General features: G+C 34.8%; 1 protein-coding gene across 2 annotated transcripts; it reads right to left on the bottom strand.

Annotated features, from left to right (window-relative positions):
• Positions 1-1,618: 1,618 nt before the first annotated feature.
• Positions 1,619-17,845, bottom strand: LOC125069122 (uridine-cytidine kinase-like 1). 2 transcript variants are annotated; one of them, XM_047678498.1, is made up of 12 exons: positions 17,709-17,845; positions 14,181-14,302; positions 13,217-13,396; positions 8,711-8,817; positions 8,180-8,350; positions 7,255-7,391; positions 5,752-5,938; positions 5,374-5,463; positions 4,635-4,794; positions 3,861-4,006; positions 3,451-3,648; positions 1,619-2,970 (listed from the first exon to the last, which is right to left on the bottom strand). In XM_047678498.1, exons 1-12 carry the CDS (start codon positions 17,759-17,761, stop codon positions 2,854-2,856), a joined length of 1,668 nt encoding a protein of 555 aa, XP_047534454.1. In that variant the 5' UTR covers positions 17,762-17,845; the 3' UTR covers positions 1,619-2,853. The 2 variants fall into 2 exon arrangements, with proteins under 2 accessions (XP_047534454.1, XP_047534455.1); XM_047678499.1 differs by having other exon boundaries at positions 17,313-17,765.
• Between the last annotated feature and the right edge of the window lie 213 nt (positions 17,846-18,058).

The raw sequence follows: 18,058 nt of genomic DNA, 5'->3' as shown, positions 1-18,058 counted from the left end.
ATTACATAAATAAATGACTAAAAGTGATAATCATTTATGTTGAAATGCAGACATTTGCTTCATTTTTTTTAAATTTAAAATTAGAATACAAGTCAAAGATTTAAATATTTCTGTTCAAAATTGTGTGAAATAGATAAAGTGTATGTTACATTGTGCAGTACACTTTACATTTTGTCATATAGACATATACGATTAGCGTGTATATTAAATATATACATATAAGCACTATATTACTTACAATGACGGTAATGTGTTAATATTTGAATTTGTTTTGTGCTATTAAAATTATCTGGGCGTCATTACGTAATATAGATTTTAATAAAGCGTATTTTAAACATTTTCTGGGTCATTCAACGCCTATTATTTCTAGTGTACTGTCCTCAAATTGTCAACTAGTTCACACTCGAAGTATTGTGCATATTTTGTGTACATTTGACAAATCAATACTTGTGTTATATAAGCGCCATATTTGTTTTAAGTTTATATAACATACCATGTTTTTTAATGCTGGGGCTCACTTAGCATCTGATAGACATTAACATTATAAAATAAAACGCATGTTTTCATGAAATTTAACCTAATTCGGTACTCATTATTTTGCACACAATCTTATAAAATTTGACAGCATTCAAAGTATTGCCATCTCTCTCTCTCGTATGGAGTTGAAATGAGATAGCAAGAGTGACAGCCTTGGACAATTAAAGAGAACGCCTTCCTGACAGGCCCTGATCGAATAGACGAATTGGCAATAAAATATTATTATTACTATTTGCCATAGTAACGAATAACTTACAATAAATTTAATTTTGTGCTAAATTAATTTTTTTTTAATAAAATTTTCTTTCCACATTCCGTACAGCGATCTACAATGTCAATTCAACGGTTTGTGTATAGTGTAAAGTCACACTCACGATCGTATCCACACGTCTTGCAACACTGAGACCTTGTGTGACAAAGATGATAGTCGCGCATGCGCAGTGAGTAATAATCTAGACCGCCATTCATTTAAAATGCCACCGATTTTCCATCAAAAGTGCAGTCACTTCCTACAGTTGGAATTCTGTCGAGTTGCAAAGTTCTATGACCGTAGTCACACTAGTCATGAACAACTGTCAAACGTCAGAAAAGCATCCTCTAATCGGCATACTTTAGTTAAGTTTAAAGATTATGTAGATAAAAATAATTACCTAATGCTGTATGTTTTAAATACATTTTTAATGTGTAATGATCGAATGAGTTAATTAGATTTGCTATGGATGTGTCAATATTGCTTGATTATTTTTTATAAGCTTTTGTATAAAACGAAGTACTCACTATACGTATAGTATAGTCTTGATACTTGACTACAACGAAGTATGTCTTTTGATACAATATTTACTAAACAAAAATTGCGTCATAGTAACATAATTTTACAAGCTTATAATTTTTCTACCAAAAAATGTTTTACACATTAAATTAAGAGTTAATTTTTTTACGCTCGTAAAAATTATACTCGTTTTTTATAATAATATTAAATAATATTTACAAATATTTTCTCAATCGTCGAAAATTAGAAATTAATTATTAAATATATTTATTATTAAGTTATAAATATAAAATTATTATGTTGTATCTAATGTGAAGCTAGAACCTGTAGAAGTTGCAAGTAAGAAAAAATAAAATCTTAATTTTTTTTTTTAAATTTCGTATTTAGCAACATTGATTCCAAATTCAAATTATCGTTAAAGGAACGATTATATTCTTTGGTACAACTTTATGTGACCTTAAATTTTAGCAATTGAATAATTATATGACTAAACTTGCACCAAGATTGCACGAAATGGCTCAAAATATTCTTTAAATTAATTATGTTTAATAATATAAATTTATATACAAGTCACTAATAATTTCTTAATAAATTTACACAATAACTAAATACAGTCAAATGTTTATTATTTTGTTTGTTTGTTGTATTATGATTTCTTTATTTTGTTTTAAATATATTCATACTATATCAGACAATGTTTATATAGTATCTTCAAAGTACAGTTACCGTACACGGATCGGCCACGTTTTAAGTTCTTATTAAGTCCAGTAAGCATTAAGTACACTAATTAATTTCTAGTTTATAAAGAGATCACATAATTGCGACTAGAATTTATCTAAGTAATTTAATCATATTTTTTAAAAAGTCAGTTAGATGAAATTTGTTAAATAAAAACACTAATATTTCAGAATAATTTCGAATTATTAAATAAAATAATTTAATATAAACATTTTATATGATTTCCTTAAACAAATCTTTTTAGAATAAACTTAAGCCTAGTTGAAAAAGTAGCTATTTTTTTAACTAGTGATATTGACGCAGCCATAGCAAAATGTTCGCAATTTTATGAAACACGTTTTTGAAGCATTTTAATCCTTATTACAAAATTCCGTAAATACTAAAATCCTTTACATTTAAGCGTCGTACTAAATGTATTAAAATATTAGGATTGTACGTAGTCCTACGTAGTAATAAATACAACAGGCAATTTTCGCACATAATTTAAGGAAATTCAGTCTATTTTTGGTTGTATGAAATAGTAATTTTTTGAGGGACATTGGCAACACTGTAAAGTTTTAATTATTTTTTTATAAATCAATAATAGTATGTATTTTTTTTTATATTTTATAATTCGAATCTCGAAGTTTTATTTATGATGTCAAAGTAAATAAAAAAGGAAGATACTTAACACTCTTACAATTAACAAGATTACGCTTAAAAGGAACTAGACTTCTTAGTTTTCAATATCAACATTCACAATATTGCCAACACCCGTCGTATTATATCTGTCTCGCTCACTCTATATACAGTGCATACTTCCGTCTCGCTCACTCGTCCTCAGCGGGTTCCGTGCCGAAGTATCGGTCGCCGAAGTTCCCGATGCCGGGCAGCACGTAGAACTTTTCGTTGATCTCCGGATCCAAGGCCGACGTTACGATCTTCACCTGAAGATGAAATAAGTTATGAGGCGGACGGCAGGAAACAATGTAAACAAAAACATTAATGTTGGCCTTAATTTTCTCAGTCACGTTCTCGCATGAGTGACTCCCCAACTTCTCAGCATATACTATAATGTACAAACACAGGCGCACTCGCTTTTCCATCACTCGGTTAATTCCTAACGGGACGACGATTAGACACGATCGGGGAGAGTTCAGGCATTGCATAAACTTCATGTCAAAGTCAAAAATCTTTATTCAATATAGAAGTGTTTACACTTGCTTATTGATTGTCAAAAATCTACCACCGGTTCGGAATTTAGCACCTCGGACCTGAGAAGAACCGGCGAAAGAAACTCAGCGGGATATATATTTTGTGCTTTGTGCTTCACACGGGTGTATCGAGACTGTCAAATTCTACATTCCGAGCTGCTGACCGACGTATCTGTGGACACGTCACGAATGAACACAAAGAAGAGCCGGCACCTCGGGGAAGGCGTAGGCGATGGAGTGCACGCCGATCTCGGCCATGAGCAGCGACACGAGGCTGATGGCGCGCTCGGGCACGTCGTGGTCCAGCAGCACGCGGATGGCCATGATGGCGGCCGCGCCCGTCGCCACCGTCGCGTCCATCAGCACCACGCGGTAGTCCTTGATGTCCTTGGGCAGCCGCAGGTAGTACAGCTGCCGAGCGCCACATACCATTAATGCTGATACTTTTCACACACTCACTCTTCAAACCGAAACACCACAGTGCCAAGTATTCCTTGGTGGTAGAATTTATGATGAGTGGGTGGTACCAAGGCAGACTGGCCCTACCGTCATGTAAAGAGATTACGATTTTATTTTCGATCCGAACGTGAAATGATATTTAATTCGAACCCCACGTATCTCACCTCCGGCTCGTCGGTCTGCTGGTTGGTCTGTATGAGGATCTTCCCGATGCGGATGTCCTTGCAGACGTCGCAGACCGCCTGCTCCATGGTCTCCCCGGCGCGCAGGATCGACACCCCGCACACCTTCTCCACGTCACACTTGCGACCTGCGAGCGACTCGCCCCGTCAGTGCGTGAACTACTCAAAGTGGACCCGCCCGCACGCACACGCATTGCGGACAATATGTAAAAATGCGACTCGAAATTTTCTCCAGGTTCCATCAGATATTCCAAGTAACATTTTGATGGTTACATGAAAGAACCTCACCGAGTAACCACGGGGTCGGCTGGACTGGTTTATGCACGATTAAGTCGGTGTTTTCTTCCACGACGACCCCTTACCCCTTAACCCCTTACCCCGCCATTTCGCTGGAATAATTCCAGGACTTCTATAATCTAATGTTGTTTGAAGTTTGATGTGTTAACAAAAGAAAGCATTAGATTTTTTTTTACTTTTAATTTTGCGATTTACAAGTTCTAAATTTAGCAATGTTGATGCGGTTACTGTAACCGTAGGTGAGTTTTTAGGAATCAAGAGAAGGTTATATTTGCGATAAAGGTTCAAGAAGTTATAATTTTATATTTTTTAATTACAGACGCCTAATTAAGGCAATAAAAATAATAATCCATAACCTCTCCCTTTTTCCTTCTTAAATCTTAAATCCGATGGGCAGAGTGTCTACGGGCGAGTGACAACTAATCATACAGCAGTCTGGGGGTTCCCCTCCCAACTCACCGGTGTACGTGAACCCCTGCGGGGTGTCGACGGAGTGCTCGGAGTAGGGCATGAGGGAGAGCGCGAACTCTATGACGAGGCGCATCAGACGCTTCGAGTAGAAGATGAACTCGTCCCGGGGAGTGTCCTTGTTGCGGATGAACGTGTGGAGACCTTGCACCTGATGGGAATGGGGGAAGCATTGCTTACTTATACCTTAATTTATATCATACTTAATCAACTTGCAAGATTGCTGGCTTTTTAAAATAATTTTAATATTTGTCTGATCCCTTCGCTAAATAAAATGTTTATATATCTCTGGAAACAAAGATAGTGAACTGATGGGAATCGTCACGTAAGGAAAATGTGTTATGCCCTCTCCAAGCGACTTGTCCCTCTCTATCACTGGGAGATAATACTAGTTGTATCATATAAAACTGTATACAATATAGATCCGCGGAGGATAAGTCGTCTAGACAGAGCATAACAGTATGTAGATTCTAACGAGAAGAACTTATGTATTCATTAACCATGTGACTAAATGTTATCTGTGCTATCCGCTTTGATAATCTGTTCGAATCTAATTCATAGACAATAGCTATCTATGGAGAAATATATCTAAAACAATACGAGGAAACTAGTTCATTTGTCAGATACAATCGGAGCAGTGTGGAAGGCGGTGCTAACCTTGTAAAGAAGAGACGAAGAGAGAGATCAGGCATTCGCCAACCTTATTTAAAATTTGCAATTAAAAACTCACTTGTGGTGTGTCCTTAAGGACGTACAAGGAGTCCGGTAGAGGTTGTCCGATGTGAGCCACCGCTAACTTTTCCCGCACTTTGAATCCGCGCTGGAAATATAAGCAATTATTTATTTTTCAATCCTTTCTACCACACCACAATGGGCAACGTGTATAAATAGGGTGACTTCTCAAGTGTACGTGATCTGCCAAATTTAAATTAATTATGTTTAAAAGTGTCTTTTAGTCTACTTCGGATAATTAAAACGGCACCATAAGATTGCACAAAAACGGTAAGGATCATAGTTACTTTCAAAAATTAAATATATTCGTTTTTTTCACGTGTAGACATCCGATCTATATATATTTTCCCGAAGCTTCAATCTCCAGAGTACATACGAGCTGCAGCTGCTTGTGCACGTGCTGCACGATGAGCGAGATGGCGACGAGGTTCTCCCCCCCCCGCGGCACGATGATGTCGGCGTGCGCCATGCTGGGCGCGATGTAGCTCTGGTAGGCCGGCTTCACGTGCGTCATGTACTGCTTCAGCACGCCCTCCAGGTCGCGCCCGCGCTGCACGATGTCCCTGCGCACCGCACGCACTCACTCACTCAGTCACGGGCGACATAGCAACCTACTTCGTATATAAGTGGTGTCTGTGTGCGATGATACCGACTTACCATCGGGTGGCCCAATTGCGAATTCGACTATTTTATATAAAAAAAGAAAATAATAATATATTTTTTTTCTTATTATACAGTAAGTCGGACGAGCGAATGGCTACCTAATGGTAATGGTCACCACCGCCTTTAAACAAGGGCGCTGTAAGAATTGCCTTATGTCCCTTGTGTCTGTTGTTACACTGAGTCACTCAACCTTGAAACGGGAACACGACAATATTCTACCGCCAAACGGTAGAATATCTGATAAGTGGGTATTACCCACCCAGGCGGGCTTGCACAAAGCCCTACGATCAAACTATATAAATAATTTTATGTGCAAATACCACGTGGCATAAGCTGAGCATCATTCGGAGCCCGAGATGGCTCAAATTTCAAGACGGAGTCGAGTACCCGAGTCTTGCCCAGTGACGTATGCATAGTGCAGTAGGCAACAAGTAGACAATCAGAAAATAAATAAAAATATTACGTCATAGCATTTGATACGACCATTGTGTTGGTTTTGTCGCGGTATTGAAAATTCTAAATAATCAAGGTTAATGATTGTATTGTCGAATACATATATAATATTACATAAATATTTCCTGCAATAAGATAAATCTGAACTCAAAATACTCATTTATAATAAAAATATGTTACAATAAAATTTGAATCATCTTTTTACAAAAAAATGGTTCGTTAAAATTTGTTTAAAGTATAAAGCTGTTCCCCGACTTCCAATTATCAAATTATGAGTTGGAACGTGTTTTTAACAGCATCTTGGTTTCACTAAGTTGACGCTGTTTATGATTCTTTGCTTCGGGAAGAACGACAAACCGTCTGAGACCGATTTGTCTTCGTTCGGGGCGCAATTCTATTGCAACGGATTTTGAAATCGGAGCAATAGTGCTTAGTGCACTTCTCCACCCACTTGAGCACTGTAATACATCTTACACCTAGTAAGCTCATTGAAGAATCGCATATCATTTGAGATAAAGACCAATAATATACGAATATTTATACGTATACTGAACCGTTACGACAATGGTCACAAGACGTGAATCCTAACCGATGATTCTGATTTCAAATCCGAGGTTAGCAACGCTGAATTAATGCATATATATTATAAGGAAATTGTCGTGAGGAAACCTGCACGTGGTGGATTGTTCCAAACCTTCTTCTCGAAAGAGTTTATGAATGTTAGAGTAAGTATCGAGGATACGAGTGTTTTAACTCGGCGTACCTCCTGAGCCGGCGCGCCAGGCGTATGTCGGCGTCGGTGTCCACGAACACCTTCATGTCCAACATTTTGAGGACGTCCGCGTTGTAAAATGCGAGGATTCCCTCGAAGATTATCACGTTCGCACCGTACATCGTTTTCTGTTCGTAAAATACAATTATATAATAACTAGAACACTAATATATGATCTACTAGGTGTCGTTTGCAGCTTCGAGTTTTAGCAGTTGGCGCTTGCTTCATACTAAAGTTCATCAAACTCGATTCAATGGTTTGGCCGTCAGCAGACAGACAGAGTTACTTTAGCATATTAGTATAGAATATATAAATTGACAATAACAAAACTGGTATTATGGTATTTTTACGTGGTGGTATTTTTTCCTCGGTTTGTTAACCGATTTTCTTATTTTAGGTTGGTAAATTAACGAGCTTAATTTATAAAAAAAAAGGGAGAAAAGAATATAACAAAAAAATTTAACTAAAGAATAAGAATAAGAATAAAAATAAGAATTTAATAAAAGAATATAATAAAATATTTTTTTTGTTAACGCTACTTTAAGTGTCAGTTATTTTTAATTTATATATTGGAGATTAAACAGATTATTGCTATGTATAACAATATATCATTAATTAACTAGTTATTAAAAACTGCTATTCAATTTACAGAACTTCAGAACGAATATCTGGGCCAGCCATAATAATATAAAAAAATGGATATACATGTTAATTAGGAGATAATTTCAGATTATTGATACGATATGCAAAGTTAAACAAAATAAAATAATTGTATATTTCATAAATACTACAAAAATATATATTTTAATCCTGGCAGAATATCTAACCATGTCTATTTCTAGTAACTAGATTACTTTTTCCATGTAATAGACGTACATGTTACGTTGGTTTGTGAGAGCGAGACAATGCAACTCACCGTCCTGTTCTCCCTGGAGTGCGTGACGTAGTTGTAAATGGGCACTTCCACCTTCTTCCCCTCTTTGAGTCTCTGCAGCACCGTGATCAGCAGCTCGATGTCGAACGCGTCCGGGTGGTCGAAGTTGTATTCGTTACGCATCGCCGCCTGGTGCTGTTTCTCGTTCAGAACCTAGGAGACAAATGGTATGTTACTGGTAGGTTACATGTAGGTTCCAGAATATACATCAGTGGATTTTTGACACCTAAATTATAACTCACTTGTTGCTGGGGCTTGGCCAAACATGTCACTAAGAAGGGAAATTTAAACCCCCCCTTCAAGGCTAGTTAAAGTTGAAATTTACAAATGTGAGGAGTAGGTAAGTTTATGAATTTTACCTATATCAACGGACGGATAGCCATTTTATTGTATTATTATATTTAGTAATCGTACTTTAATGAATTAATATATTTAGCGAAGGAAATATTTTAGATAAATTTCATGATGAATAAAAAGGTATTAAAAAAAAGAGAATAATAATAACATCCTTACCTTGTAAAACGAGTCCATACTAACAATAGTAACCCAGGGTATGTTAAGAGATTCTATTATTTTCGTCGCCACCGTCGTCTTACCAGAGGCGCTCGCTCCACCGATACCTTTAAAATGAGTACTTCTAAATCATTTGATAATTCACAACCTTCGAAAGACTAGGATCTAGTATACGGCTTGTATACTAGATCCTCTTTTTCTCGATTGGACTTTTGCTGTTGACCCTAATGGCTCTACAGTGTTACCAGGTTTACTAGTTAGCAGGGCCGGATTTACCGTGTGGCTTTTGGGCTTCAGCCCAGGGCCCAGGCTAAGTCAAGTCATATTCAAAAATAGATGATAATGCGAAAGAATCCATCATTTTATTAAATTAAACAGATCGTATGGTTTGCAGCTCTGCGAGCCGTGCAATTAATCAAACCCATTCAATTAATTTAATTCAAGTCTACGTTCAGATGTGTCTTAAGTGGGGCCCCTGAGTAGTATTAGCCCAGGGCCCCCTAAACTCACGATCCGGCCCTGCTAGTTAGGCTAGTTAAAATACTCAAAATCCTAACAAATCTTAAGGAATATCTACTATTAAAAAACCTTATGTTCATTTAAATAAAAACTCTTTTAATTTATTGTTTCTAATGCCTAAATAACAAAATAATATATGTATATACTATTATAATATCTTATTTCTTAAACATGAATGACCGGAAAATGATAGATATCCATCTCATTTCACGTAAGCAAATTTTAAAGTTTTATAAACGTAAACTTCCGACCAGAGTGAGGCCGTCAGGCGAAGCATTTTTTATATTATCAGAGGTAACGAAGTGTAACGCTGCCAACGTCTTAACTTCGAACCTCAAACCATATATATCAATTCGACCAACAAAACTATCAGTTCATTATAAGAAAAAATTCCAAACGAGATGTTAATTATAAAACTCGTTACGAAGTCTCTTACGTCCATTTATTTTATCGATATGATTATGTCTTTCTATAATAACTAATTAGTATAACGAATACAATTAAAATTATCAAAAGATTAAAATCCTTAATGCCACGAGTACGAGGCAAAAAATTACAACCGAAACACGTGGAACCGTTTTGAAAGCTCATCACTACAAATCAAAATATTCTTTATCTATACAAGCAGGCTCGTAAAATCACTTATGAATCGTCATGTTACAGTATTGAATTAAATATAAAGATACCACCGGTTCGGAAAGTAGATTCTACATAGAAGAACCGGCAGGAAACTCTACTGAGTTTAGCTATACTTTTCCGCCATTCTAATTAAAGAGTTTATGTCAAAAAAGTAGAATTAAATTTTATATATCCTGCTAGGAAATTAACTAATACCAAGTCCATGATTTTTAATCATGAATATAATCTTGTATTAAGTAATATGCTTTATTTATTTATTTTTGGAACTAGCTGTGACCGCGACTTCGTGCGCGTTTGAATTTAAGTAAAAAGTTATTGTTGTAGCCTAAGTTACTCCTTATGACATCAGCTATCAGCCAGTGAAAGTCCAGTCAAAATCGGTCCAGCCATTCGAGAGATTAGCCGGAACAGACAGATAAGATATAAATTTACTATAAAACACAAGTTGTCAGTCTGCGATTAACTCAAAAACTACCGAATAGTTTTTCATATGGCTTTATTTAACTAATGGACGAAGTGATTTATAAGGTTTTATGTTTATTTAATTTTTTATTACTTGAAAAATGAGAATGAGTTTTAAAGAGATCAAAAAACATAACGACTCGGAGTTATACTAACGTTCGCCGTGCAGGACCGACCTTAGCCATCAGCGCCCTTTTATATGACTGGGGTCAGACTGGGAAGGTCCAAGGCGGCCCTTAGACAAGACTCCCCTTTTTTGTACGTAGCGAGCAAGTCGAGGACCGACTCTAAGGATATGCATAGAGTATTGAGTGTATGTAGAACAGGAGGCAGGAAACATCAGATCTTGCTGCCCCTCCAAATTTAGGCCGTCGTTCCATCGCTCCCCTCCCTAACGCCAGCACTGTCACCGTGTATACCTCATACATATGTTTTAAGTATACCCGAAACTGGTAGCTAGGTACATATAGAAACTTTGCATAAAATTTGACACTCGAATTATACTCTTATTGCGCCTAAATAATATTAACATCAAATTGTATGAAATGAAGAACTAATTATAACATTAATTCAAATCTTATCTTACAAACATCAATTAAAATAATATTATTTAATACAAGATTATATGATAAAAATGCTTGGAGTTTGTTTACGTTGATTTCCATTAAGATATATAAAGTTAATTGTACACGCTTGACAAAAATAATTACTACTGATATCCTTTGACAGTTCCGATTATAGAATACACGTTTAAAAACGGTTTGTGTAAATTAACGAACTAAAAATGGCCCTTGGAGCGCAGATAATTACTACGCATAGTATATATAATGTTGGTTTCTAAATTTAAATAATAATTTGCCAAAAACATGTGTTTTTTTTAATTTGACCTCCTTCAAAATCATCCTTCTGAATCATGACTAGTGGTGATCATCGCTCATAGACATCGACACTGTAAGAAATATTAACCATTCCTTACATCTCTTCTCTTGTGCCTGTGGGTACTCAAACCGGAACACAACAGCAACTTCTAAATATAGTCTAAATATATCAATTAAAACAGCATTTGTGACTTTTTTAATTAATTGTAAGTTCACACGAGAAGAGGCCAACGACAGCGCGATTACTATAACAGGACAAGAACGAAGTCTGTAAACTAGCGAATGGCGACAAGCAATAACTGATCCACCAATTTAACTATATTTCAAAATTGTAAACAGAAGTCGCCAAGATGGTCCATTGGTTAGAACGCGTGCATATTAACCGATCGTTTTCGGATTTAAACCCAGGCAGGCACCACTGGATTTTCATGTGCTCAATTTGTATTTATAATTCATCTCGTGCTCGGCGGAGAAGGAAAACATCGTTAGGAAACATGCATGTGTCTAATTTCAATGAAATTCTGCCACATATGTATTCCACCAACCCGCATTGGAGCAACCATTAGAAATTTACAGGCTGCTAATGTAAAAAAAAAATGTAAACAGAAGTCATTATCGTAATAAAGAACAAATTGATCTCATTAAAGATGTGGGAAATAAAACATCTGTTATAACACTTCCCAAACATTGTGTGTTGGCCAATGTTTAATGTCGTTACAATAATTGGCGTTACATTTTTAGTTACTTCAAAACATCCCAGTAGTTACTAAGTAATACGCAGTTTTAATAAGCGTCAATGGCACACGGGCCACCAGGCGATGTAGAGCCGCATAATCGATCCTGACTCCTTGGTTTATTATCGTCCCCACTCCTAACGCAAGCGATAAGCTTAAAAGGAGGGGTAAATAGGTATACCCACACTTAAATCCTTAATTAATTAGGGCAATAAAGGTCCGAGGTGTTAAATTCCGAACCGGTGGTAGATTTTTGACAATCAATAAGCAAATAAATGACTATCTAATTTTAGTACTTGTATCTATAGGCTATACAAATCGAAGGAGTACAGATATTTGTTTGCAAATAGCTCAGCTATATTATACACTAGAAACAGTTTTTTATTAATATATCTTTATTTTATAATACAACACTATATCACGAAACTACTTTTATCCACTTGAATTTTACTTCCATAGTTAGGATTACTACTTTGCCGACATTCTTATGGTAGAAATAGGCTATTGGTCGATGTAGTGGTTAGATATATATCCGCATATCCTGAGCTCCTGGTTTGAAATCCTAGGGCGGGCCGATAAAAAGGTATTGAGTTTTCGTCGAAAAAAAATCTTAATAACACATTCCCGTGTCTCGTAAAGCATGTAAATAATTTGGTCCTGCGACTGAATTACTTCCGATTGAGTCGAATTGATACACATGGTGGCCATAATGATTTATCTAAATAGGGATATTTATAAAGAGTTAAGTGGTCACTATAATGTATGCACAATAATAGGTTCTGCATAGTTGGCTGTGCTCTCATTAGATTTGCCGCGGGGCCCGTAATCGGTCAGGATGACATCATCATCATCAGTAATTAAGAGGTAACGATATGCAATTTTATAAAACTGAAGATTCCGAGGTCCGAGGTTAATCTGACCAATCAGGAATTTCTGAAAGAATTTCTTTCCAGAAATGCTCAAGCCTGTGCCTCAGTTAATTCGTCGAGCCGTTGATATTGAGCCAGTAGTTAATAGTTTCCAATCTGGTCGAGATAGCTTCAACCTACCCAATGTGAGTAAGGAATTACCGTGCCGGAAATATACTTCGGACTTCACAAGAAGTTATTCAAATATATTTGATACTAGCTGAGCCTGCGGCTTTACCAGAGCGAAATTCATAAAACTTCACACACACAAGCAAACTTGGGGCGGTGACCCCAAATTAATCCCTCGAGGGGTGATTAAAAAAAATATGACTTTCGCATTAATAATATTAGTACAGTATTACTCACCAATAAGAAACGGTTCCACTTCCTGACCACCGGTACAATTGTACCACGGTGGTCTGCCAGCTGTGTAGATCGTTCGTCTATCTGCATGAAGAATGCTCTCAGCTGTTGTGCGTTTATTTGACTGCGACATAGAAGCGGTGCGAACGCGGCGAGCCCGCGGCGACTTCAAGATATTTGAACCTAAAAAATTATTATACACATAACGGATAATGAATTCGACTGTCTCGGGGATCGTAATGACACGAAATGTTACTTTCGACGCGGAAACTCAACGTTACGCGGTTAATGTTTATTATGAGTTAACAAAAATATGTTTAATCAGAATCGCATTTGATAAATGATGATACTAATAAAGATAAGATAATTGGCTGATACGTTGTAATGTAAACCGAATCGAATTTTATTAGAAATAAAAAAAAAAATCTATTCCCGTTAATGTAAACAAAAATTAAAAAGAAAAAATGTTTATTTAATCTATGCACCATAATTAAACTATGCTACCAGCATCGAGTGTTCGAAATTTAAGCTTAAACCGTTGATTAGTTCTGGTATAAAAATGAGTTGTATTTGGTCTGTAATTGGTTAAACTAAGCCAAGACAAGCTTCTGTTTTCTTCAAATCCTTTAATTATAAATTGGGAGTAATTCTAAACCATCGGCACTCTAGTCTTATAGAAATGAGAAAAACTATTGGGGGGTTATAACTTCAACATAAAAGTCGATGTGAACATTTAATTGAAATAATTATTATTCGAAATTTAAAAAGGTTTCTTAAAAAAGCGTATTAACATTCGGACCAGAACCACACGTGCATTCATGTGCCAATATATTTTTATAATTCTGAATAAAAAAACACCGAACAAACTGTTGCGTATCCCCCAAAGACAGCAGCGTGGTTTTGCTCCAATCTTCAATTGTGGTCTATTATTGAAGAATAAGAATTTAAAATATAACGTTTATTTTACCTGTAGAGGGTGGCCGGTAGGGCCTAACATTAGGCACGGTGGTGGGGGACGCCGGCGCCCGGGAGTAGTCGTCATCATCAACAAATACTTGCTCGCTCAAATCCAACGCAAGTTCTGTGTCACTGTCAACATATCACAACCTTAAAATATCTGTTATTAGGTCATCGTTAATCAAATGTAATTGGACCGTATTGGGCAGAAATGTACCAACCCACAAAAGCACCAATCAAATATGAAAAAAATTGATATATCTTTAAATTTATGCACAAGATTATAGTTTTAAGCATATAAGTACTTATAATTAAAAAGGGTTTCTATCACGGTAGTAATTGTTTCTTTACCTTTAATCTTAACAAATTTTATTAGTGCTTCTGTGGGTTGTTACATTTTTGGTCAACACGGTCCAATTGAAACCAGTACAAACCAGTTTGTACAAGAAATAACCAATATGTTTTAGTATGTATTAGTTAAATTTAATTAGATTTCAACAGTTGTGGAAAAATTTTTAATCTACGTAAATAACATAGTATGTTTATGTATTGTACAAACTGGAAAGTGAAGGCGTAACATTCAACAACATTTAACATTTAAAGGTGAAGGTGCAGTCAGCTGTGAAGTTGATGTTCATGTTAGTAACATTGATAGAAATAAATAATAACACTAATACATATAAGGGTTTATTTTATTTAACCTGTGTTTATTATTTTAAAATTCGGATTAATGATTGCTTAAAAAAAAAAAACGAATTACTTAAACATATTTTTTTAACTGAATCTGATTGCCTTTTTATTTTTGCATTAAACTCAAACCTCAAATATATTTATAATACAAAAAATAAATCATGTGAGAATAGGGATCAGTCAAAAATCTAAATATATTATAGAAGAAGGTCCATATAAGTATTTCTGATCAATATAAAACATAAAACCTCATGCAGTTTGAAATGTAGAATCTGCCGACAAGACGTGACAGTAAACATAGTAATTAATTTTATTCAAACATTAAAAATAGAATGCTTTATTTATTTTTTATTACACATTTGACCTTAATTTTAAAACGATTATTCACAATGATTTATAAAAACACTGTATTGACCTTATATGTTACCTTCTATATATTGCTGTTATTGTATATTCAAGGTTTTTTTTTCTCTGTGTACTAAATACTTTCAGTCATTTTCTTATCAATTATAGGTGTATTCTTTTATAATCTGTATTTAATTTTTTATTTTATTTTAGAGAAAGATAATATTGCTCTCTTTTGAATGTGTGGACTGTTGTTAAGCAATGGCACTGCGAGAAGTATAAATCACTCCTTGCATTGGTAATGGCATGCCAACCACTCTAAGATCCTTGTAACCAGCAAAGAACTACAGAGTATCACTGTATCAGAAGCATCATTTATGAGTGGCTTTCGACTGGATGTAAAATTTGTATATCATGCATAATAAGTCTAAACAACATTTACGAATATACATATAAACACACACATAAACAAACACATCCTTATTTTATTTAGAATTTAACACAGGTAATTTAAAAACATAGAGTTAAGGGCTTTCCACTGAAAGTCAATAACATCAAATTTGTGCTGAATTTTTTGTTTCATTATATTGACAATCAACCTTACTAAAGAAAAAGGTCAATGTTATTTTAGAAAGACAACAATATATTTGTTATGAACATATATTTTATTCATTAAACAGGTTATTTAGGTTATTTTTATGTTGTCATTTAAAAAAAATGTACTTTATACTTACAATATTGTTATATATTAATAATAGTTTTCCTAATATTGTTTATTGAATAAATTATTATATTTTTTGTGTGCAATATAACTTTAAAAGGAGTGCTTTTCCATAAGTATGGATAGAGGATGTATTTTATTGGTTAATATAATTAAAAAATTGTCTTAATATATAATACTATTTGTTCTGAAGATCATGAACAAAAGTCACTGTCAAAACTATAATATACGAGCAACTGTTGGGTTTGAAATTTGATCCAAACTGCATGCTACTTACTCAAATTCTTTTTTTTAAATCTTGTGGCAGACTGAGCCACCACACAAAATGGTTTTGACCATATACTGTAAGAATTACATGCACAATGCACAACCACCCTTGGAAGCTAAGGTACCCTGTCTCTTGTGTCTATAGTTACACTGGCTGACTCAACTTTCAAACTAAAACACAACAATACTAAGCTTAGCTATTTCGTGGTAAAATAAACAATGCAGGGTACCTATGCAGACAGATTTGAACAAAGCCTTACCACCAAGTAAAATTTACCCATCTGATTAATTAAATAAAAATGTATAAAGATTGAGGGGTATATTTATAAAAGGTTATATAAGGGCCCAGTAAACATTGCATATGTGTACAAAGAAACATTCCTCACACACACAAACTATTATGATCACAAGACTATACAAGACTAGACTTAATTAAGATACTTTTAATAAGATGATTTTTGTCATTTTAATTGGAAAATTATACATTAACATTTATATCTCCATTGGAACACTAAATACACTGAAGTTTTTTTCAAATTTAATGACTCAGGGTCATCTCAAAATATATTTTTTTCTTAGAAGAAAAACAAAAGCATACCTATTTATATCTAAGACAAAGGGGATTTGGATTTTTGTATACTTTTATTTAATATTTGTGCGAACAACACCACATGCAAAGCTGTTTATTTAAAATTATGAAATCGGTATTTGTTAAGTGTAATGTTTTATTTATCATATAGAATTTTAAATTCTAATTTGGTATTAAATGATAATACTTATTCTGCATTATATTGAATGAGATAATATCATGTTTATGTTCGGTAAAGTGAATGTTAAAAGATATGAGATGTTTTTGAAGTTATCATATTTTGAGTTTCTTACAATTTGTATATTTGATTATCTTATCATTATATTAATTCAGATTTATTAATTTGTTCATGTTTTGTTTACAATGACTCATATTTTGTTGAAGGTTATGTTTGTGTTAGAGTACAGAAAATTTTGCCAAATGAAAATATATAAAAAAAAATTGCATTTATTGAACAGCACATAAGCCAGAGGAAAGCTGTTGTCTAATCACGATGACAGGCTAAAATTAATAACATCCAAATATCTTACGCATTCGCGAAGATTACGGAACTTTGTTCCATATCTTGGAAGATTTTGTTCATTTTCTCAATTAGAGACAAGCCCTCCGATATCAATCTTATCCGAGCACGTGTCTATTTCACGACGCGATTGTATAGCGTAAAGCAAGCTGCCAATGTATTTAATGAACGTCTAAAAATAAATCACAATGTGTGTACGCTGAGGTTATAATTCCAGGTAGCGGATTGGTATTACGGTACACCGATCCTGTTTCCGTTTCACACTGAAACACTGCACGTGAAAACTACGGTTAATCGTGCCCGCGGCGAAGCTAGCACTAAATAAGAGCCTTCTCAAGTGAAAATTTTGTTGACACGAGACAGCTGTACAAACAAACAATATATAAGGTTAGCACACACGATTTACCTATCCGAGCTAGCCGAACTGGGAGTTTCGAATTTGTTCAGCTTCCCAGCCATCACTGGTCGTCACAAAAAGGTTTAATTTATTTAAAAAAAAATAGTAAGTTTCATAAAATTCACGTTAAGCACACGCAATTAGTGATTTTGACGACTGACATTAACCGTTTTGAAACTACGTCACACGTACGCATAGTGCTGCATCATAGACGTAATTTTTAGTCGAAAAAACAAACTTATGTAATTTTGTAAGATTCACTTAGAAAAATAACTTTAATTGCAAAGTAATCTACTCTTCATTATGTACTTATTTGCACTCGACAAACTACATGTATTTATTGATGTTTAATGAATACG

Source organism: Vanessa atalanta, chromosome 15 (genome assembly GCF_905147765.1).
Source record: "Vanessa atalanta chromosome 15, ilVanAtal1.2, whole genome shotgun sequence".
Classification (NCBI taxonomy): Eukaryota; Metazoa; Arthropoda; class Insecta; order Lepidoptera; family Nymphalidae; genus Vanessa; species Vanessa atalanta.
Note: the sequence above shows the minus strand (reverse complement) of the source record. Positions and strands in the feature narration are given on the sequence as shown.